Below are 23,751 nucleotides of genomic sequence, written 5' to 3' on the forward strand. Positions count from 1 at the left end.
ATTGTAGGTTTCTGTAGCTCCTATCAGCATCTGGATTAAATTTGACCAAAGCTAAAAATCACTTGAACAGCTGATTGCTCTCAATCTTGATGCCACTATGATTTTTTTTATTGAAAATGTCTAACCTTGTTTAAAAAAAATAAAAGGCCCAGTGTGAAACGGTGCATGAAACCCATCCCATGGATCTCACCTGGGGCCACTAAATGAACTAACTGTTCGCTAAAACCTGCCACCCTTAGTGTTTGTTGCTTTGTCATTTTCTCTGTTCTTCAATGATAGCCGTGGGAAATTTACCTTGAAATTCACAATATTTATTGTGTGTCTACATTTGCAGCTCAGATAAACAAAGTGATTTAGCCGTTCCTGACACTTTAGCTCAAGTGTGTTTGGTTTTGTAAAAGATAAATAATTGATCTATTTCGATCATATTAGAGCCCCGTGCACATCGTTTGAGCATGTGGAGAAATCCAAAGCTTCACAGGCCTGCCGTGCCTAATTGTATTCGCTAAGCTATGATTGGACAATCGTTATTTTGGGGGGGGGGGGTGGCAGGCATCAGTGAATGGTCAGTTAGCTGCAAACAAAACATAGACTGCACCAATTTTCACAGGCAAAAAAGAACCTTAAAATTCAGTGTACAGTAGTTTTAATCAGTCTGTCTGTTCGTCAATATTCGTCAATACCACAGAACAGATTGGAGAGTAAAGCTGCCAGTCAAACTATGTGATTACCACCTTTACCACTTCCCAACCCAGCCCAGCCCAACCATCTTAAGACTACTAGGAAATAAAACCTTAGTAGTCAGCGTCTCAGCTTAAGCCTCGTGCCTCAGCCAACAGGCTTTTCTGCCTTAAAGAAACAGAATGTGTACATGTAGGACATTGATAATCATTCACTTCAAATCCTGAATCTGTAACAGATTTATCCGGAGGATTGTAGATTGTCCTACAGATTGTGGAGTTCTGTTCCCAGTCAGACGACGTCCCTGCTCACTTTATCATTGTGGCTGAAAAGACTTTCAACGTTGCCTCAGGCTGCTGAGTGGATGAGATCGCATTTAGACCCAATCACGAGGGCTGCTGATCAAGGGGGCACTTAACTGCTCTGCTGCTTGCTGGTGAATCGCTGTCACACACCAACACACGTCTTCTCTGCAGCTGCTCAAGTAGTTTTTCCTCCAGGTGTGTGTGTGTTATCATATTGAGCTCAAATATGGTAATACAGTATGTGACACTGTCTGTGAAATATGTACTCATGGGACATAAATGCAGGGTCAAAGGTCATTTGTGCCTTTTATTGCACAGACTACTCCCTCTTAAGAGTGTAAATGTGTGTACAGTTTTTTTTTATATATATGACAATGTGCATGCAACCAAGCCATGTAAAATATGTTTTAACTGTAAATAATGTAAATACATATTTAATGAAGGATACAACATTCCCTCAAGAAAATAAATAAGTTGAAAACAACTTCCCTGGTGTGATGAATATATTGAATTGCAATAACTCCACATCCAGATCAGATTTATTGTATATTGTATATGTATTATATTTTTTTCACGTGTCACTTTTCAATCAAAAATTCTGATTATTTGCTGTTTCCAGTCTCAAATGTGACAAATGACTGAGAAAATAATCGACATATTAATCGATAATAAATACATTTCGAAAGTCCTAGTTTGGATGATAAACAAAAATCGAAGAGCCTTTTTGACGCTTGATGATACTTGATTACCTAACATTATTTTCAACCTGATTGATTGGACTTTTTAAAGTATTTACCAAGTTGTCTGCAGATTACAGCACTTAGCTCTTGATTTCCTGTGTCTGACATTAAGACGAGGGGAGCTGAGGAGGGGAAATGATCTCCTACCTTACAGATGGACAGGGAGTTTATTGATCATTCAGGATAAACAGACAAACAGGTTCTGAGGGATCAGATGTAGACATGGGGGGGATGTTTTTCAGCCAGATGCATTTCTTTCTACTTCAGGGCTGGAGATACACACTCAAAACTCATACATCTTCATTTCCTTTGCCAACTCTGATCATTAACTTGTGTCGGGCTGCACTTGTCCCAGCCTCGACGGGAGACACAAGCACTGTGATGTACGACGGCCATTAATGCCTCAGAGGAGGAAAAACCATTTGAAGATGCCAGTCACAAACAAATAAAAATCGATAAACAAACCCTGTCACGTCCCAGCTGCATGTGCTCCATCTATCCTGCTCATATAATAAACTCCTGAATTTTCATTTGAATGTTTTTAGTCTGTTTCATTACACTACAGCACTGCAGTAAGTCTGTTCTTACTTGCTGATCCATCAATCTTCGCCCTACTCTATCAATCACCCTGTAACTATAAGAATAAATTGAAATTCAGCCAAATATCCTAAGAGAATAGTAAATGTCCCATTTTCATTATGCTTATTGGTGAGTTAACAAATTAATTTAACTCCAGTATCACAAGTATGACAGTGTCATAGGGTCAGTCAGGCAGTCCACCAGAAATGAATCCTCTGTCCACAGACAGAGGATTCATTTCTCCAAGACTTTGGTTTATGATGATAAAACCAATGATAGTCCCATCAGCCTCAGCTGTACTTTGTGTTTCATGCTAATTAGCAAAAGCTAGCATACATGTGAAGCTAATTATGGTGAACATGGTAAACATTATAGTGTGTTCGCATTGTCATAGACAGCAAAATGAAACTTCTGGCCCAACATATGCCTAAGCCCTCGGCCTGAGTCTGATTCATATACCTCCACATCTGGGCAGATTCTGGAGATTAACCTCTGGTATTGTCTGACAGCCGCAAGATTTTGTGTGTGTGTGCCAGAATTGGTCCAGATGTGGAATGTGGATGCAGCATCTGACAATTATGCTGTACATGGGCCATGGAACCGGGTATATACTGAGGAAGAAGAAATCAAGCATGTGGCCCAAGTAAGGACTGCATTTATTTTGCTATCTATGTTAGTGGTTTTACAGCCTCACAGAGCTGTTAGTTATTGATTCTCATGATATATTCCATATTTTAGATTTAGACTTAAGTATATAAAACTACAATAATCCATATTTTTCATATTAACGATTAATAAAATCAAAATGTGTATGTGACTGGTGACTCTAGTGATGAAACCATTGACACTGTAGTTTCACTCCGCTCTACAGAGCATTTTATTATCTTTCAGCTCATTGTTTTGATGTCTCGGTTGAACTTTAGTGTAATGGTTCACTCTCACTGTTTCCACATGCAGGCAGCTGTTTTAAACAAAGAAAGCCCTGATAAAACCCAGTGTACGCTAATATCAGCCCAGGATCAAATAGCAGACAGGTAGCAACTAGCTGGTGAACATGGTGTGGTGTAATTTAATTTAGCAGCTAAAGAGTCTGATATTTCCCTCAGGAGTTCATGGAGAGCAGCACAGATGTAGACAGAGCTAATATTGGACTTACATTCATCAGGTTGACACATACACGACCCCCAATGAATGCTAATGTTGCCCACGCTGGATGTGTAAATAAGCAACTGTTTGCTGACAAGTTCACTGTCAAATTAAAAGATGATAATTTGGAGGGTAAAAACTTTCTGAAAGCGAAAGTCGCAAGGACATTTAGTCGCGTATCTTCCCTTCAGTATGTTCCCTTAAGTCCAACATCTGATTTTTGACAGCTGCTCAAAACTTGTAAAACCACAGTGAAGTCTTGGGCATAAACAGATGAGAGAAATTATCCAGTAAGAATTTAAGACTATAATTTTATAGGCGTAAATGTTTTTTCTGTTGATAGGTAAACACAGCTCCTATCTTTTGGAACAGATGGTGAAAAGGAACTGAAGCAGATAAATAAATCCAGGACACTGATAACTGTCAGCATCATGGAAACAAACTTCAATGCAGAGAAGGATTTAGATGGATCTTTCTATGATGGATGGATGCAGACTTTATTCAGCTAAGAGGACTGACTGAAAGAAGAATCCCTTAGAAAAAGGTAATAAATGAATACTGATGTAACATAGTGCACATATATACATCTTATATGAGAGATGGAAAACCATGTAGAGAGCAAAGCAAAGCAAACAGTTTTCTCACAGAGTGGTATAACCTTGAAAGCAGATACAGTGGCTAATAACAGTGGCAATACAACCTTTCTAAAGAATATTTGACACTAAAGGTTATCACTTTATTTACCCTCCATAAATTCACACTTAGAGGAAGAGAAAGAGGGAAGAGACACAGTAACAGACAGAAACACATTCAGAGCCTGGAAAATGACTTCGTACAACATGGGCTCAAAAAGGATTTTAATGGTGGGGAAAGTAATAAACATCTTCATAAAAAAAAAGAAGGAAGCTCCCACTGTTTCTCAGATACACACAGCGAACATCTGCACGACTGCTGAACAAAGCCTCAGACTATCAACCAAACAGCACAGTCTAATCCCATCATACACTCTCTCTTTGAATCCAGTTTTACACATACACACACACACACGCACGCACGCACGCACGCACGCACACACACACACACACACACACACACACACACACACACGCACACACACGCACACACATGGACACTCCAGGCTACCAGGCTTGACCACATTAGAGAGACACCCAGTCATTCATGAATATGATCAGAGAATTAAAAAAACACAATGAAGCTGAAGTATTGTAATAATATTAATTACATTTTATGTGTGTGTTAGTGTGTGTGTGGGCGGCAGCAGTTGGGACGTGGGGATGAGGAGTTGAAATTTCATTAATTCAAAGATAGGTCATATTTGTGTTCAGTGAGGTATCTGTAGAGTTAGAAATGACTACACTGAAACTCATGCAGTCATTCAGTGTAATGTCAAGGATGAGAAGAGGCAGTCAGTTCTTTCTCAACAGTCATTGAATAACTTCACACAGTCCAGAGCAATTTGCTTTCATATCAGGGTCCAGGCTTTTGATCACCCATGAATTTCCTCACTCAAAGGAATCGTTTCACATTTTGGGAAACACAATTATTTGCTTTTCATCTTGGAAAGATAATGTTGAATCCCACTCTAGTTTTGGTCCAGAGATTATTGGCCATCATGGACGTTTTTTTTTTTTTTTTTGTATTTGGCACAGTTCTGCTTGTCACATCGACCATGTCAGGTCAGTGTTGCTTCTAAAGGAAGCTTCAGAGTGATCCATTAATTTTTGTTTGAAATAAACTCTATTTCTGCATCAATGAGTCACTTTCTCTGTAGAAGAGGACTCAATGTCCCTTGGTAAAGTACTTCAGATGTTTATAACTGCAAATGATTTATGGAAACAGGTTAAATAACTCAAGTTTGGTTTAGCAAGGTAGCAACACATTCATTTATTCATATGAAAAAAGATTTTTACAATACATGTTAATATTTTATATAAATAATTTTACTCTTTCGCAACCTGTTTGAACCCATTTTCTCTTTATCATCATACATTCCTTCTTCTCACTTTGTCTTCTTCTTTGATTCTTTTCTCTTTGATTCCTTTCCCTTTGCAGGCTGTTTTGTCTTCCTCCAAGGCAGGAAGTTGTAGGAGACCAGAGCTGTGATGAGGTATGTAGCCATGCCAGTGTATCCTCCCAATACCAGACACAGCGGCTGTGCCAACACGAACAGACAGAACACATTCATCGACGCCCGGTCATCCAGCTCCACCCGGTCGTCCTGCGTTGCTTTCATGACTCCAAAAAAATATATCAGAGCCACGGCCGGGTAGAAGGCTAGTTCCACCATGACGCTGAGGATGAGGCGCTCCCACGCACTGGAAAGCCTTTGGATTTAACATGTACACGTGTTGGAAACTAGTTTGTAAGATCCACTGAAGTATTGACTGAGATTATTTTCAGAGACACACTCACCTGGATCAGATTTACTCTCAGGCAGAAATCCCTCTGAAGTGTGAAGGTGGGTCTGTCAGGACAGAAATCAGACTTGGACCTTTGATCCTTTATCACAACAGTCCTGTCAAACATTATCCACCAACTGTTCCTTATCAGGACTCTTGACAGTTGTTATTAAAAATACAATCTGGTGTCTTTTATTAATGGACTCTTTAAAAAACCCTTTTTCCACATTACACTTTCTGATCATGTGGATCATATAAAAGTCACAGACACAAAATGTCAAAGTCACCTTCATTTTGCTGCTAAATGATATGTCACAAATTAATGATGTTGTACATCCACATTGCCTCTCTCATTGAGTATGGACTCTTTATTTTGCAGCTTTGTTTGGTCTGAAATAAGTGCCATTAAACACTTGAGAGAGAAAAATATTCTTGACTGTTGTGTCACATCACACGTAGGAGAGATCAGCATTAGTGGTTGGATAAAACGATAGAGGCTTTCATTGAGCAGTGGGTATCCAGTGAGATTTACAGCTGATACATTCATCAGTACTTGTACTTTGAGCTACAAACACTGATAAAAAATTTATAAAATCAAGCTGTAGTATATTTGCCGCCCCTTCTCACAAGAATAATGGAGGATCTTCTTCATTTATTAATTTTTGCTGGTGGGTAGAGTTCCACTGACATTAGGCTTTTTATATATCATGCCTCCTGCTAATAGCACCGATTTAAGTTGCTGATTTGTGTGTTTATAGGGCATTAACTCTTTTATACTTATGAATTATATTTCATGAATATAGACTCAGACTTGCAATAGTTTTTAATTTTGGGAAACACGCTTATTTACTTTCTTGCCTAGAGTTAGATTAGGAGATCGATCCTGTACACCAAATGTGAAGCTAGAACCAGATGATGTTTAGCCTAGCTTAGCATAAATCAAGAGGAAGCAGCAAAGCCTGGCTCTGCTAAACATTAGCTCACCAGCACCAGCACCTTATATAGCAAAATACGTGCTAGAACTGTTTCTTGGCTGGGCTCAGTGAAAAACTGAAACGTAAAAACAAATGTTGTATCTTATGGTCCATGCAAACTGGACATACAGGTATTTCTTGCTTGAGCCAGGAAGTCACAACAGTGGCTTTAGAAATGTTGTGGGTGGATTTTTTTTTTTATACTTTGGACAGAGCCAGGCTTTCCCCTCCTGCTCCCAGCGTTTATGATAAGCTAAGATAACCAGCTGCTAGCTTCATATTCAGTGTCCAGATGATAGAGTGTTATCAAGCTTGAAACACTCTAATCAAATCCTTCAAAATATTATTTCAGCAATGTGTCTTTTCAGTATCTGTCTATATATCCATCCAGTTTCTGAGCTGTTTATCCCGGTCAAGGTTACAGAATAGCAGGATACTGTCCCAGCATGCAATGGGTAAGAAGCAGCATAGACTCTTGACAGGCTGCCAGTCTATCACATCTGTTTCTGCAGTATATTACAAATGTGACAGTATTTGTTGTTGTTTTTTGAGACATACAAACAGGATGTTGGTCCGACAGGATATGTGAGAATTAAACTACACTAACAGCAAATTAGACATATTAGCCATACTTACTTTGTTTCATTTAATTAAAGTTATAACCACAGTCTCAAATGGGCTTTCAGAGGCAAGAATAATTTAATAAAGGCCGTGTGTAATTATGCCATCAACCAGAGTGTTGACATTGAGCAGCCAGTGAGCAGAGTGCCTCCTCTGAATATTTTTTAAAAAGTCCCAGGAGGAACCTTTACCTGTAGGGGCTTCTTTGCTACTCACTGGTAGCATCATTTTCACTTCATTCTCAGCATTTAAACTCAGCCATGACATACATTTTTCGCAAAGAGCTAAACCTTCTCAACATATGCTTCATTAGTGGAAAGATTGAGAAGCAGAACATCCAGGCAGCTTCCCTGGAGGACTCAGAACGTTTATCTCAGCAGAAACTCAGCAAAACTACTATACCATCAAAACGTTTGGATACTACTTATCTGATTAAAGGCAGCTGCAAGTGTTGACTCAAGAAGTTCAAAATCAGTTTGACTGTGTATCTACTGTCGGCCTGCTCAGTGAAAATGTGGTTATTTTTATTATTATGTTGCTTGTAGCTCTAATGCAGAATGCAGTTCTTTGACTCCCCACTGCTGCAGCCTGAGGGAGTGCCGGGCTGTTAGCCAGTCAATCAACCACCCAGGCAGCAGTGGCCTTCCATAAATACTGTATATGTGTGTGTCTGTCTATGGGTCCTTCTCTTTCTTTGTCAGTGTCAGAGCAATCATTCATCGAGGGTTTCTCATGGATGTTTGTCACCTCAGGAGGGGTTTGATTCTGGATTAAACCACTGGGCCACAGAGCAGGATTACACAATGGGAGGGAACATGTGGCCCTTTTGAACTGGGGTTTATCAAACCCCCAACTTCTCTGCAGGGTACAAGTGAGGCACCCACAGAGAAACACAAAGTCTCAGCGGTCAGATTAAATCCAGCTCAGTCATGAATCAGAGCTCATTGGTGTTAGCTTAAGCTGTACCAAATAATAATAATAATAAATTAGAAAAGTCTGTTCCTGGTGCTGTTTTGAGCACACTACTGTTAGTCAGGCTCTCTGATGGAGAGTTGTTTGTAGTGATAAACAGTTTTTTTTTTTGCAGTGGGAAATTTCAGCACATCATCTACTATGTTTTTGAATGATATTTTGGATTCTGTATCCTATAATTGAAATTGTGGATTGATTGTATTAATCAAAGTGATATTCTGGGGTTATTGGATATGGTTACTGGCGGAGGTCCTGTATGTGCAGGAGATTAAGAAAAAGGCAATTCTTGAGTTTTTAGCCTCAGTGCTTCATAATGTTAAAACAAGTCTGCTTTTTTAATTTTATTTTTTCACGTATTGCCTTTGCTTCAATGTGCCTTATTCAGTTAGACAGAAACACACCTGAAAACACCAACTGAATACTGAGCTTGAAGTTTTTGAGAAAAAGTAATTAAACTCTTCATTTAAGATGCGACATTACAGTACTTCAGGCTGCAGTGCATTGTGGGTTTTTGGGTGGGTAATATTTTTCTTCCTCTATTATGCAGAGTGTATAGAAATGCCTTTGTTCCTTGATTGTAACATAGAGACACCAAAATCATAAAATTACCATTGATATTTTAGATAGAGTGCGTTCAGTGTTGTCTGACTGCGCACTGGAAAGACTTCAGCATGAAATCACATCATCCGCATTTGGCCAATTACAAGTGAGTATAAGAAGAACACCAAATACCAACTGTACTGCCATCAGCCTACTGATCCTTTTCATTACCCCCACCAGCAGCCACAATATTAGGTTTGATAAAGACGTAGGGACCTGATATCCAGTTTCAAGAAGACTGCATTTTAAAAGCATGCGTCACAGGCTAGCTGAAAATACCAACACATTCCATAATTAACTAGAATTTACAGACCACTTCCTGTATTTAGGAATTGGCCTGAGGTTGGACATCCAAAATGTATTCATTTGGGGATATTATTGGGTTTCTTTTTAAAATAATGTTAAAGCAATAGAAAAATGAGCAGAAAGGAGTAAACAAATGTTTATATTTTCAAGGTAGGTGAGAAAAAAAATTCACACATTTAGTTGTAAGGAACTTCACTTGCTTGACAGAGCATTTGTCTGTTTTTGTATAATTGCTTCCAGAAAGGCGATATTTTTGGACAGCATGACGCAAGTAAGCGTAAACACAGTAATTAGTGCTTAGGAAACTGCAGGAAGCTGAGAGAATAGGACGGAGACGGAGGAAAAGGGACATTTGAATCCCCTATGGTGTTATTAATGTCACCAGCAGTACAAAGCATTGACCACCTCCTGGTCCGTCGCAATTGGCTGGCAATAGCATTTAAAGGAGATATCCAGCGTTTTGTAGGCCTTTGTTATTGATCATTCAGCAGGAGGTCACCTTAAGACATTCCGAAAAACAGGGATGACAGTTTTTGTTTCTTAGGAACTGACACCAGCTTTGTGTGATTCATCAGCTCTCAAAATCAAAAAAAAAATTGTCTCCAACAGTTTTATTCTTTTTTGTTTATCACACAACAAATATAGAAATATACACCTTAGTCTGCTGGCAATTTTGCATAGATCCATTTGATGCTGCCAGATAAAAAAAAGTGAATATACCCAAATCAATCTTTGGTCTCAACCAGTCCTTTTAACACAGGATCTTTCCCAGCATTAATAAAGGTAAATTATTTTCAATCGTCAACAGTTGACTGGAGTGCTGTTCGTTGTAGAGCTGGTTTGATTGTAGGAGTGCTCAAAAGTAACATTACATTAACCCTGGTGGATTTTTACACCATTAGGTTTAAAATGACTGACAATAACAGGAACACACATGCTGTATGAAGAGACGACACAGGCCTTCAATATTACATAATTCAAAAAAATTGTGTTTATCAATATTCAGGGGGCAAAATGTATTACTCACTTTCAACAGGGGTCCCTCTACATTACCTTTGAGATCTGGAATCTCAGTTTGAGGGAATATGTGAAAAACACTTCCCTCCATTTCTGATACTGTGGGTTTCTTCTCAAGGCAAAATAGCTGTTGTGGGTCATCTTCCTCCCCTTCCTCAGTTTTTTTTTTTTTTTTTGTCCTCTGGCCCTACTCCTGCCAACCCACTCCTTGGAACATCTGCAATAACGTGCTCACCCACACTAAACAGCAAGCCCTTAAAATAAATGAATCATCCTGTAGAGAAAAGGGGGTGTGTAGATGTAGATGTGTTTGCCTCTTTATCTCTGTTTATGGATGGTTATGTGACATATGAGAAAATAATTTGTATTTATATGTGCCCATTGGTGCGTATGTCTGAAAGAAAGATTATGTGTGTGTCTGTGTGTGTGTATGCCTATGTGTGTGTGTGTGTGTTCTTGATCCTCAGCTGGAGGGTTGTGTGGGCAGAAGCATCCTGTGCCGGGGTAAATTGATTTCCAGAATCCAGACGCTAGGTGCTCTATGCAGGAAAGAGCTGTGTGCTTCTGCACCCATTTATGAAAGGAGGTAAAATGGTTTATAGCTGTGTGCATCCCTGTGTGTGTGATGTGCATGTGAGAATGAGTGAGAGGGAAAGAGAGAGAGAGAAACAGACAGAAAATGTACAATGATACAGGAAAACAGATGTCTCTGTTTCCATATTGACCAAAAGTGACAACTGTAGTTTTAAAAGTTCATAAAAAGTGATTTCTCTCCAGATGCAAACAGTTGTGTAGTAGTTGTGTGTAAGTCACTGGTTTATCCAGACCGAGTGAGATAAAACATTGAGGCGATGGAGAAAGGATAACACACACACACACACACACACACACACACACACAGACACACACACACACACATACACACAGTGCCTGCATTTAGGAGCCATACTTATCCAAAAATGACAAACCCATCACTTTCTTGGCAGGCAGCTCCACCAGTTTAGCATATTCATTACAATGTGGTTTACAGGGCAGGTCTTAGCTGCATACAACAGGCTAATGATGGATGGTAGCCATTAAATCTCTATGTAATTCCCTCCCTGTAATTAATATTGATTTTAAATCAGCCAGCATGAACACATTTTAATTGGTAACTGCATTTCTTAAAATGTCCTGTGCATGCCTCCACCACAGAAAACTCCAGACAATAGGAAAGGAAAAATAGTTTTGACCTATTTACAACTTTAACTCAAAAATCCATTTGGATTTAACATCTTTGGTAGAATGTACAATTACTGCTCAGTGAGTATAAAGGCTAAAGGAGTTTATTAAAACTTGTCTGTACTTTTTTCACCATTACTGAGCTGAATGGTTTGTTCTGGGAGCTGTCCAGAGCTGTGGTGCTGAAATCTTGTCTTTTTTTTGCCCCCTCCCAAAGTCGCTCCAGAGCAGCAGTTTCCAAACTTTTTTGGCTTGAGTCCAACTGAAACAAAGCTATTTCTACTTGAGACCTCTTGCCATAGGCTGAGAGCAGTTCAAGCAATTCTTCCATCTCAGATAAACTTTTAGAAATACTTTGATGGATGCTGCCGATGTAAAATTATCAAATAATTGAAAAATTGAAAAATGCAAAGAAAGAAATTCTGAGAAATATGTTTTTCTGATTTCATACCTTGTTAACCACTTCGAGACCCCTTCGGTTTATTCTGCGACCCACTGGGGGGTCCCAACCACCAGTTTGGAACCACTGCTCGGCAACATGACAAGCTGATCTTTATTTCATCGTTATGGAGGTTTCCACGCTAGATGTTTCTACCACTTCAGAGAAAGTCTTCAATATTAAATAGCTTTAGTGCGTAATTCCATTACCATGACACTCACTCGAACACTCACTCTCTCTCTCTCTCTCTCTCTCTCTCTCTCTCTCTCTCTCTCTCTCTCTCTCTCTCTCTATCCGTGAATCGTACACAGAGGATGTTGCAGGGTGACAGCAGCAGCACTGGGGCATGGGCAGGGTTGCCAGCGCTTGAGTGTAATTCAGTGTGGGAGGAGGATGGGTGGGTTTGAGTGTATCTAGTCTTTTCTCTTCACACGCTCTGCTGTGCGCACAGACTGAAGACAAAGCGCAGAGAACAGTCCACCTCTCCATGTGATGTGTAGCCGCTCGGTGAGGGCGCAACAGTAATTTCATTTACTGTCCCTGCATTTCTTTTCTTTTTTTTACGTTGCATGGACAGTTAGTAACCAAGTGCGCCTCTGCCTTGTGCGGGTGTCCATTCACTCAGTGCTCCCTCCTCCCTCTCCATCTTCTCCAGCTTCAACATTGGTGAAGTGGCTGCCTCACCCGGTCGGACCGGAGGCCGTCTGGTCTCTGATCTGGTCTGTGGAGTCACCGGAGACTCGACGCGCTCCGTCGGGGCCAGGCTGTGCGCCTCTCGGATCAGACCCGAGCCACCCCGAGCTCTGGCGATGGAGATGATGGAAGGAGACGTTATGGACAAGCTGGAGGACATGTCATCGGTGTACGACTTCGACCCGATCACCGGCAACATCCCCGCCACCAAAGTAGAGATCACCGTCTCCTGCAGGTGAGTTGAGGCGTCCGCAGAGAGCGCAGAGCGCGTCCGGCGGTCAGGAAAGTTCGGTGTGAAGACTGCGTGCTAGAAAAGTTGTGACGGCGCCCCACCCTTTCTGAGGGGTTTAGTTAGGCTTGTTGAGTGAGAGTGTGATCAAGAGTAAATTCAGACAATTACAACTTCTTAAATCAGTGCAAAAAAGCCTTATGTTAGGGGCGAAAGCAGCAGATTCTGGGTGGGGATAGAGGCTTTGTTTTCCTTGTTAAGTCAAGAAAGTTAATCGAATCTTTCCACCAAGAATCTTTACAGAAAGCTGTGTGGTTTTTTTTATTTTTTTTATTTTTGATGAATCCATTGATTTGAGTGTATTTTGAGGGACAATGTGCAGAATTTGACATTGATTCGTGCATGCAGGCGTTTCTCTTTCTCTCTTATCATTGGAAAAGCTGTTATGGGTTAGACTAATAAACTAATACATATTGTGATATAATACAGCAAAACTTTCTCGTATGTTCGAGGGATCAAAAATTTGTCAAAATAAGACAGAGAATGAAACAATCTACGGTTTCTAGCACCAGATTGAGGTTAATTTGTGTTTTTGTGTGTGTGTGTGTGTGTGTGTGTGTGTGTGTGTGTGTGTGTGTGTGTGTGTGTGTGTGTGTGTGTGTGTGTGGTTATACACCAGCCTATACAGTATATGCATGGTGGTGCGTATGAGTTAGACACGTCTCTTGCTCCAACATCATTTCATCAGAGGCAGAAACCTCTCTCACATTGACGCGCATGGCTGCTTTCAGCCTCTCCCCTCCCTCTGCTTCATTCCTCACAAAGTACTGGATGTTAAAGATTCAAAGGTTTACATCATATTCACACAGTGCCTGCACGTGTCCTTTGCCTCAATCTTAGTCTCATTCTTTATTATTTTTCACTACAAAGGTATTTCCTTTAAGAGAAAAGTGTTAAAGAAATCAGCCTTTGCCAAATGATTCTCCCCACAGTGCAAGTTCGGTGAGAATAAACAGTCACACCTCTTCCCATTAGGAAAGGTTTTGAAGTCAAGGCTTTCAACGCCTTTTGCCTCTCAGACACACACACACACACACACACACACACACACACACACACACACACACACAGGAAAAAAAACACAGGAACACACACAGACACACATCTCTCTGGTCTTTGATGCTGGGTTTTGGGCTGGTGAGCCATCGAAGCAGAGTGAGTTTGAGCTATAACAAGCTGTGTGTGCATTATTGATGGGCTCTCTGGCGTTCAGAGAAGCTTGCTGCCACATCTCTCAGCTCAGAGTTAAGGAAAAAAAAAAGAAAAAGAAAGAAACCCTGGCAAAAAAAAAAACAGTGTGTTTCAATTTACTGCACTAACAATAGTTTGCTTGCTTGTGCAGGAAATGGTGGGCGATAGTGGAGAATCAGTTTAGGTGGAGAGAGGACGACGAGCAAAGTGTTGTAGTTGCATGATCTTGGATTTTGGGTTCCTCAGCCTGTAATGATGAGGCAGTTGGGATTAAATGCCTCAGTGACGCGCAATTAAGCACCATTCAGGTAAATGATGAGTCCTATTATGACAACCCCATGCAATATGCATATGCAAATGATTCCTCCAACAACATGTGCGTGTGTGCGTGCGTGCGTGCGTGCGTGTGTGTGTGTGTGTGTGCTTGTGTGTGTGTGTGTGTTGGAAAAAGAGAGTAGTGGTGCAGATGCCTCCCACCAGAAAGAAGAGGAGTTTGGGAAGAAGAAATCATTAATCGAAAGGGAAGGGTCAATGCTTTGCCCTTCTGCTTCACTGCTACTTTGTGTGTGTGTGTGTGTGTGTGTGTGTGTGTGTGTGTGTGTGTGTGTGTGTGTGTGTGTGTGTGTGTGAGCAATAAAGAGAGCAAGAGAGGCTGAGATTTCACCATAAAGAAAAGCATATATTTGATGCTTGCGAGATTCAAACTTTCAATAAAATGTAAGTAATTTCGATGCAAATTGTATGGAATATATATGTAACATGCTCTGAACAAGCTTACTGATTAGGGGGTGGGTTCACTGTGATCATACTTGACATATACCCTAATGAGCTATACAGACTGAAGTGTGCAAAAGGTTGCTCTCATAACCTTACTTAAGATTTTCCTACATACACTTCATTGCCTGTGGTTGTTATAATAAATATTTAATACTAGGCTTCTGTATGAGTCCCTCCTGAAGCAGAAAAAAATCAGCGGTTAAATCTTTCTGTCACATTCAAATGCCTGTAATAGCAGTTCAAGGCCTCACAAATCCTTTAAATCCTTTGTACAGATGTTGTGTGAGTCAGATTCCTATTCAAGATAAGAGGCTCCCTGTTGGGTCTTCTTCGCTTTTCTCCCTTTGTCACCATGTACAGTACATGTGCTCTCTAAAAACCTCCAAATCATGATGATAGCTGTTCCCTCTGGGTTAATACCCCTTATTACAGGATACACCCCCTGCTTTTGACAACGTGTTATTATCAAGACCAATGACACACGGAGGGGGGTGGGTGGACGCTGGATCAGTAAAATAGGGGGGAAATGATAGGAATTGGTTTGTCTTTCAGTCAGGGAGGGAGGAAGACTTAAGGATTTGGTGGCAGGAAGTTGCCACAGTATTCTGCATTAGTGATTTGCTTTCTCTTCAATACCAATACAGGAAGTCATGAATATTTCCCCATGTCTCAACATGTGGTTTTAGCTGCCTAACCTCAACCATGCTTTCTATATGAACAGACAGTCTGCCACCGTGTTCACATTTCTCACTGTGCATCTTTTGAAGTTGAAGTTTTGTGGGAAAGCCTGGCCTTCAGGAGCTGTGTCAGAAATAGAAAAAACGGTGAAATAGTTTGAAACAACACCATGAAAAAAAAAAAAAATCAAACTGGTGTTTTTTTTTCTTAAACCGGTGTTTACACTCCCATGGGGCTTGTCAGCGAATGGTCTAGTTCCTGGGGGAGAAATAAAGGGAGAGGTTTGTAACTGGCGTGTGGACAGGAAAGCGGAGGTATAAATCTTACAGCCACAAACTCCAGTCATAGTCGCCTGTTCCTGCTCTATGTCTCCAGTTCCATTCACATCTGCCCTCCCACTTCTGCTCCAGTCAATTCAAACAATATAAAGAAGTACTTATGTGTCTAATGTGGTCCGTAGCCATTTATCAGTCTCTCCAGTCAGCTGAGGAGAGACTGCCCGGCTAATGTATTGAAGAGTAGGTCAGTCAATGGAGGAGCCCCAGCTGCTGAGAGTGGTATTGATAAGCAATGGCCTCACCTGGCATTTCTGCTGTGAAGTGGAACCTGCACAGCCAATGGAAGAAATCCACAGATTCACCAACTAAATTTCTGAGTTTCTAAAGCCTGGATTTCACTTCTACCTGACTGGACCTCGCTCCAGTTTGTGCATCTCTTAAATCATCATTCCATTTGAGTCAGAGAATTAAGCATCTGTTTTCCTGAAAAATAAATATAAGACAAACTTTGAAGAACCCAGAAGGATGTTTAACAACCATTCCCATTGTTACTGAAAGTATTTACAAAATCCCCAAACACTCTTCTAACCATCTGGATGAGGAAATATTCTTTCCTCTGCATGACGAAAAAGGTTTTCCATCTGTTTCCCAATTTACACCTCTTGACATATGTCATTGCTTGTTTTGTACACCACAAAAAATGATTAAGTATAAATATTTTTACCTCCACCAAGCATGTTCTGTTTTCACCCATTTCTGTTTATTTAGGATTACGCAAAAAGTACTGAACCAAAATGCACCGAACACAGCAGGAAAGAAACCATTAAATTAACTGTCAGACAGACAGTTAAGATCAAAATCAGTGGTTAACTAAGGCTTTTGCTCTAACAGCCCTAGTGACTAAAAAGAGATTTACACTAGCTATTAAATAGCTTAATCTGGAACTGGTTTTAAACTGTGGCATTTCTGAAGCAGTGGAGATCTGGTGTTGAAGCTTTTTAAGAACAGTTTTGAACAAAACATCTGTTTTAATAGTTGTATATTGTTGAACGCATCTCAGCCCTGACATGTATGTGCAGTGGGGTGATGGGAAACAAATGGTGTCAACAAGCAACTGGTCAAAGTTCACACTGACTGAACACAGAGCCGAGGGAACCAATTACTCTATCAATGGATTGTCCTTTTCTTGAGAGTGACACCTAATCTGAGAACTTCAATAAGGTGAAGATGGATCTTGTAACTGCTGAATTTTTATTCTAACCAGTAACTCGAGGTAGGGATAATTAGTGGGGATGTGGGATTTCTCAGCTTGTTTCCGGCATACATTGCATATGTTGCTATGATTAAATTCCCCTGCTAAATGTCTGGATGGTCTCCACTGCATGCAGATTTGTGCTTATGAGAAACCTGGTTCCACCATCTGATAGATTCCTGTCTGTATCTGGGACAGATATTAAAGCATTGCACTCAGTGTAGAAAAGCCCAAGGGAGATCTGACGCTTATCATCCCTTGCTCGTTCTCATCTCATCTCTCTAGGTTTGAGCACTTTTGGTGTGAGTATATGCTGCACCACAACCATCATCAAAGCTAATTAACCATAACCAGAATATGGTGGATGAAGCAAGAATTCAGCTTTGCAAATCGCTACATAATTATCTTGCAGATGACCCACCCAAAACCAAAATGATAAACCTTTTTGTGTCTCTCTCCCTCTCTCACACACACATGCTGACAGTAATTTTGTCGCACAACAGACTGGGCACACTGCCTGATATCACACAGCCTAACTGACTTTAGCAGGTTAGGGAAAATTAGGTGTGGAGAGAGAGATAGAGGCGGGGAGAGAGGAAAAAAGCTAGTGTGCATGGTGAGAGAGCGGATAAACAAAGACTGAGAAGACAGACTGAGATGAGAAAACATTGAGGTGGGCATGCTCGTCAGTGCACAGTAACTAAAGGACAGGGAAGTGAACTCATTAGGAAATGCAAATAAGAGACCAGCGTGTTTGAAGAGAAAATAAGATCCTACAGAGAGATTTAGTTTTATTACCACCAACAGCACAGGGGCTGCAGGAGAGTCTCACTCATCTATGTGATGTAACATTTCTGTGAATTGTGTGCAAGCAGCAAATGAGAGGAATTAATAATTATGATACTTTCAAAATAAACACCCAGGTGTTACAGGGACAGCACAATTTAAACCTGCAATGAATGATTTTTTTGGCCATGTTGGGACAGTGTAAACGCAGTTGCAAATGCAACATTGACATATAATCACTTTTTAAGCTGAGTTTTAGCTCACTTACAGAGAAATATTTAGTCTTATTTGTAGTTATATATATATATATATATATATTGTATATATAAGATATATCCACTTACAAGAAATTGGAGTATATAAGTAATTGATTGAAGTTGATTTTCCAGACTTTTTGAAAAAAACTTTTTATTTTTCCATATTTTCCAGAAGTGCAGGTCTTAAATTGCTGGTGCTGCAGATCTGTAACTGACTACTCTCTAAGGCTCGCCCTCTTTAATTACTTCAAGCTTCCTGCAGGTTTGCCCTTCAAACAGCCCAGTTTACATTCATTTTTGAGATGCAGGATCCCTAATTTCAGACAGAACTTGACTTTAAATGAAAAGTGAAGCACGACAAAAAGAGCAACAGGAGCATCAGGTAAAAAAATGATTTTCTCTTCCATGGATAAAGTAACTAGTGAAGACGAATAGGCTATAAGAAAAAAATTTTAAACATGCATTTTTTTCTTGTTGATGTCATGCATCCTTTAACTTCTCAAAGTGAACTCTGTATAAATTACAGTGTTATTAAGATAGAGTAACACCAGCGACACTGATGAGTCTGCTTCCCTCTGACTCCGACCTTCTCCTTTACAGACCTGGCCTCTTGGGGGCCATTACACAAAATCTGGTGATAGCAGCTCACAGACCTTGTATTTCATTTCTTCTGCTCTGCTGGTAGCTCCTTCTGCAGATAAGCCAGTAGACAGCAGCATGGGTGTGTGTGCTAAGACTGTTTTGGAAAGAAGCAGTGTGCCACAGCAATGTGGTCCATTTGGGAGACAAATTAAAAGACTTTATGAAGCTAAGAAGCAGTACCTATTAAATATGCATCAGAGTTGTTGTTTCTGCTTACAAAACTTTTTTTTTTCTGCCTACAAAACGGCATTGAATCAGACAGCATATTGTATGTTGGCGTGTGTTTGTGGCGCTGTTTGCATACAAAAGGACATTCGGATGCTGTTACAGCATGAAACACTCTCTTCTCCTGACCTGGCAGAACCAATCAATTATTTTCTGCCCTCTTACTAACTTACTAACACCTTGGATGAGTGCATTGCAGACAGCAACGGCATTTCTGAACACCATTTACTATCTTTCACAGTTCAATGATGTTTCCTTCTTTCCAACACATTCTCACTCCCAACTCGTCACATGTGGTCAGGACCCCGTTACAACCAATTTTCAATGTGCAGAGGCAATGTATTTTTTTAAAATGAATGAATGCTACATTCATTAATGGCAGTGGATTGGTTGTGGTGGACAGAGGATGTACAAAATGCATGACTGTCACATCAGAGTCCTGTATGGTTAGGATTATGCAACAAAACTTTGGTTAAGGTTAGGGAAGGACTGGTGGGGTTTAATACAGAAAAAATGACTGTGACTTAAAAGTCATAATAATGGCCTGCGGTCTAAATGACCCAGGTGTCAACTTACAACGCAGCAGAGAACAATGGAAGTCTATTGGACTACCCTGCACGTTGAAAAATGTGGGGTCCTGACCAAATGTCTGTATGTGACGACTTACAGAGTTAGACTGCTCTGTTCCTTCAGTGCCTTCCGCACTCTGACGGACAGACTGTGACTAATGCTTTCATTAAATCAATAACATGGACTATGGGCATGCTGAAAAGATAAAATGTCCACATGTCAAAAGCTAACGTCTGCAGTTCAAAAATATTTTCCTTCCTTTTATGTTAATGTTAAAAGACAAAAAGAAACCATCTTTGCTCCCAAAAAGACTTGTTTATGGGTTTTTTTTTGCTTTCATTACCATGACACTAAAAGATGCTGATTTTTATCTGTCACTCCTCACCCGACACCCAATAATCCCCTTCAGCCCTGACAGCAGCACTGTTCAGTTGTCAGCATCTTCTCACAGCAATGGCTATAATCAGCTGTGTCAACTCTGCTGCTGAGAATGAACTGTCTCATTCCTGTAGCCATCAAATTCTTCCATCCTGCACTCTTGTATAAAGCTCGTATCTTACAGCTCTCATGGCCGGGAGAGAGAATCTCCATGAATACAAACAAGGTCTGGTGAGGCTGTGGTCGACAGCCACTGAACATAAGTGATGTTAAGTCCAAAGGAAGAAGGGTAACGCTCTCCACGAGTGTTAATGATGGCTCACTGTCATTCTGGCTTTAGTGGCTGAGAGGCTGAAACGGGGCTTTGATCTGTGCTCTCTGGCTGACAGGCTTGCTGGCTGACTGGCAAGAGCAGAGGAGTCATGGGAAGACAAAGTCAAATTTATCAGTGAAGGACTGGGGAAGTGGAAGATGACCTAAACACAATCTTTCTCTTTCTCTCTGTCCTAAATAGCTACGAAGGCTTGTGGTAAGAGGGCTGTGGCCTCTGTTTGGTGCCGTGAAATATAACATTTGCGTGTGAAGCAGAAGTCTCAGAATGCCTAGTCAAGTTCAGTTTTACCCGGGAACCATAAATATGACTACAATAACATGAATCTTTTCACTATGGTCTATAAGCGAATAGATATATGGCTGCAGTGCTTTGTTTTTGACAACCTCAAAGGCCAGCCTTCAAATAAGTGGTGCTGTTTGTGAAACTCAGCTGGGTAGTTTCTGTTTCATTTTTTATCACTTCAGTTTGGCATCAGACTTTTATCATCACTCTTTTCAAGCCCTGTGCTATCAGGGACGTTACAGCCAGCTTTATTCTGATGGATGAAGACTACAGAGAAAACAAAACACTACCAGAGTGTAAATGATGTGTTCATACTGGCGAAAGGTGTTGGAAAAAGACTAAATGTCATAATTTTCTATTGTTCAAATCTTGGTCAGAAGCAGCACTGTGCTGGAATATGACATTGTAACAAAAAAACAAAAAAAATGTGTGCATGATAAACTCATTCAGATAGCTGCACATTTGCATACATACTGTTCCTACTGGGAAAGTGAAAACTTTGTATCTTAATCTTCTCTCAGGCCACAGATTAATGATTTATACATGTTTGATCTTCATGTGGGGAATCATAGTTCACCTGAATCATCTGTCTAATTGAGGGAGCCATTATTAACATCAGACCATGCTTGCCTCGCCTCCCTGATAATTGTATCAGAGTTACACTGGGCTGAGGGATTGCTGTCAGACTCTCCAGAGTCTTATTATGTTATTGCATAATTGGATTCATTTGACTTTTCAGCAGCAGCTACTGACAAATCAAACAAAAACAAGACGCTACAGCTCTGCAGGCACTAAACATTATGTGGAGCGCGCAGCAAATAAATGTAACCTGTGATAGAAACAGAAGTGGTATTTGCATAGGATGACCTGTGTAATGCTTAGAGATAATACCAAATGAGTGATAACCAAAAGCCTAAGAATAAATCACTATTTTCTCACTTGTGAAGGATGAGGATTGAACTGGCAGACAAAGTTTTTCATTCTGAATGAATACCAACTGACACCTTTATTGTTATGTTTTTTGTTGTTCAGTATTCAGTGCACTGTAGGTAGCCAACTCTTAGAATAGAGAGTGTTTAAAAGAGACAGATGTACACACACACACACGTGCTTGAGTCAGATAATAAGCCATAAATGTGAAAAAAAGACACGCACACATCATTAAATCCGCTAAATCACAGATTGGCTCTGCCCTCTGTGCGGCAATAAATCACTGTTAGTACTTTGAACACGTGTGATATGTGTGAAATTGCATATAAAAACCTTTTCCAGCTGAGGTATTATAGTGTCACTTTTTCAAATTGTGAATATCTTGTCTCCAAAGTCATCTCAAAGACTTACCTGTGGAAGATTTCCCTTTTTTTTCACCTGAAATATAAAGATAAACCATAAAACAATACAATACACCAAAACTCTGAGCATCAAAACCATTTGATAAACAAGACAGGTGCATCATCAGTCATTTACTCTGTGTGAACTGCACCCACTGTGCAGCAGTAGAAGCATCTGTCCTCGGCATATGTGATGGAGTAATGGGAGCTTAATAGTTCTCAGTCAGGGCTATTGAGGATGGTGAGTCACAGCTGTGGACAGCTACCATCACCTGGCAATTAGACAGATGGAGCTTTTTCATTGTCACAAGGAACAGGTCCATGTGAGGTGATGCATCTGAATCGAGTACAATGAACTAATTTGATTTGAATGGCATGCCAGTGATGGCTGTGAACACAGGTGATTGGATACTTCCAGCCGCTGGTGGAGCAGCAGCAAGAATGCTTATAGGTGCTAGGACTTTCAAGATAAAGTCTCTCTGTCTTTTAGGGACACTCAGCAGTATCAGTCACTCAGTTCTCTACACATGCTGCAACTCATCATGAATTACAAACTTGTTCTGACAAGGGATCTACCGCAGCAGTTATGGCTTTATTTGTCAAAGCAGAGTATGGTTGCAATTAATTATAGATAACAACGAATTTTCAAATCCTTCACATATTGTACCTGCGGAGCCTTGAAAGCTGATTTCTTGGCACCCCACAGAAAAAAACTCAAGCTAAATTCTGACAACATAATTAATCTAACTTTATTATTACACAGTTGAGATTGAGAAATGAATGAAATCGGTCTAATGCTGCCATTCTTTATAAGGCTGGTTTTACCAACTGTGGACCAGTCAGCATGTTGTAGTGAGTGATCCATGACTTAGTTCACTCCTCAGAGTACATGTGAGATTGTTTGCCTATTCTGAGCTCGCAGTGCTATTTCAGCTCTGGCAGCCAGCCCCCCAGCGCAGGATGGGATGATTGGGCAAGATGGTCCTATGTGGTACAGCAAAGCTGGAGATGTGTGAAAAGTGTGTGGGTGAGATGACTGGATTTGATTATGGAGCTACCAACGCCCGGAGGGAAAATAGATAATGGATGAGTGAAAAAATGTGTGTGTCTATGTGTGTGTGTGTGTGTGTGTGTCAGTGGATAACTTGTTCTCCTGGCTGCATTCATAAGGATGTGATTGCATTTGTGATGGTTTAAGACAATTATTGTTGTGGACTTGAATTCAAACAAATGACTGTAAGTATAGCTGTATATACATTTTTCTGTCAGCTCTCAAAACAACTTATAGTTCCCAAGTCAAGGTATTACTGCAATGATAGCACTTTTTTATTCTCATAATATTGGCTGAGATCCCTTTATATTAGTTTTTCTTTTCTCACAGTAAATAAGTCATTATGAACTTTTGAAGTGTCATTTGTCTTATTTTAGAGCTCCTGCAATTTTTTTTGCGGTTCCTCTGCAGTTTTAGCCATGCATGCTGCACTGCAGCATATTGCAACAATAATTGGATAGATTGCCATGAAATTTTGTACACACATTCATAGTTCAAAGTGGATTACCAACTGAACAAAGCCGGCAACTGCCTAGGGGCCCAGGCTCCCATGGGGCCCCAAAAGGCAGATTTGCATGGTTGAGTATCAACTATGACAACTAGGACCTGTTTTAGTTTATATAGTGATTGTTTGTTGCATAGTTGTGTTTTATCAAAATGTCTGTGTGTCAAGTAACTAAGTATAATTAGAATGCCTTTGGCAAGTTGGAAATTAA

General features: G+C 40.3%; 1 protein-coding gene across 3 annotated transcripts in view; it reads left to right on the top strand.

The window, feature by feature from the left end:
• Positions 1-12,839: 12,839 nt before the first annotated feature.
• Positions 12,840-23,751, top strand: part of LOC111221742 (copine-5) — a 115,426-nt gene continuing 104,514 nt past the window's right edge. For 2 of the 3 annotated variants that reach the window (XM_022745278.1, XM_022745279.1), the window contains exon 1: positions 12,840-12,949. In XM_022745278.1, coding sequence (XP_022600999.1) covers positions 12,840-12,949 — 110 coding nt within the window. The remainder of the gene's footprint in view (positions 12,950-23,751) is intronic. The other variant, XM_022745276.1, reaches the window with a different exon arrangement.

This window comes from Seriola dumerili, unplaced genomic scaffold, assembly GCF_002260705.1.
Source record: "Seriola dumerili isolate Sdu_G_001 unplaced genomic scaffold, Sdu_1.0 BDQW01000088.1, whole genome shotgun sequence".
NCBI lineage: Eukaryota > Metazoa > Chordata > Actinopteri > Carangiformes > Carangidae > Seriola > Seriola dumerili.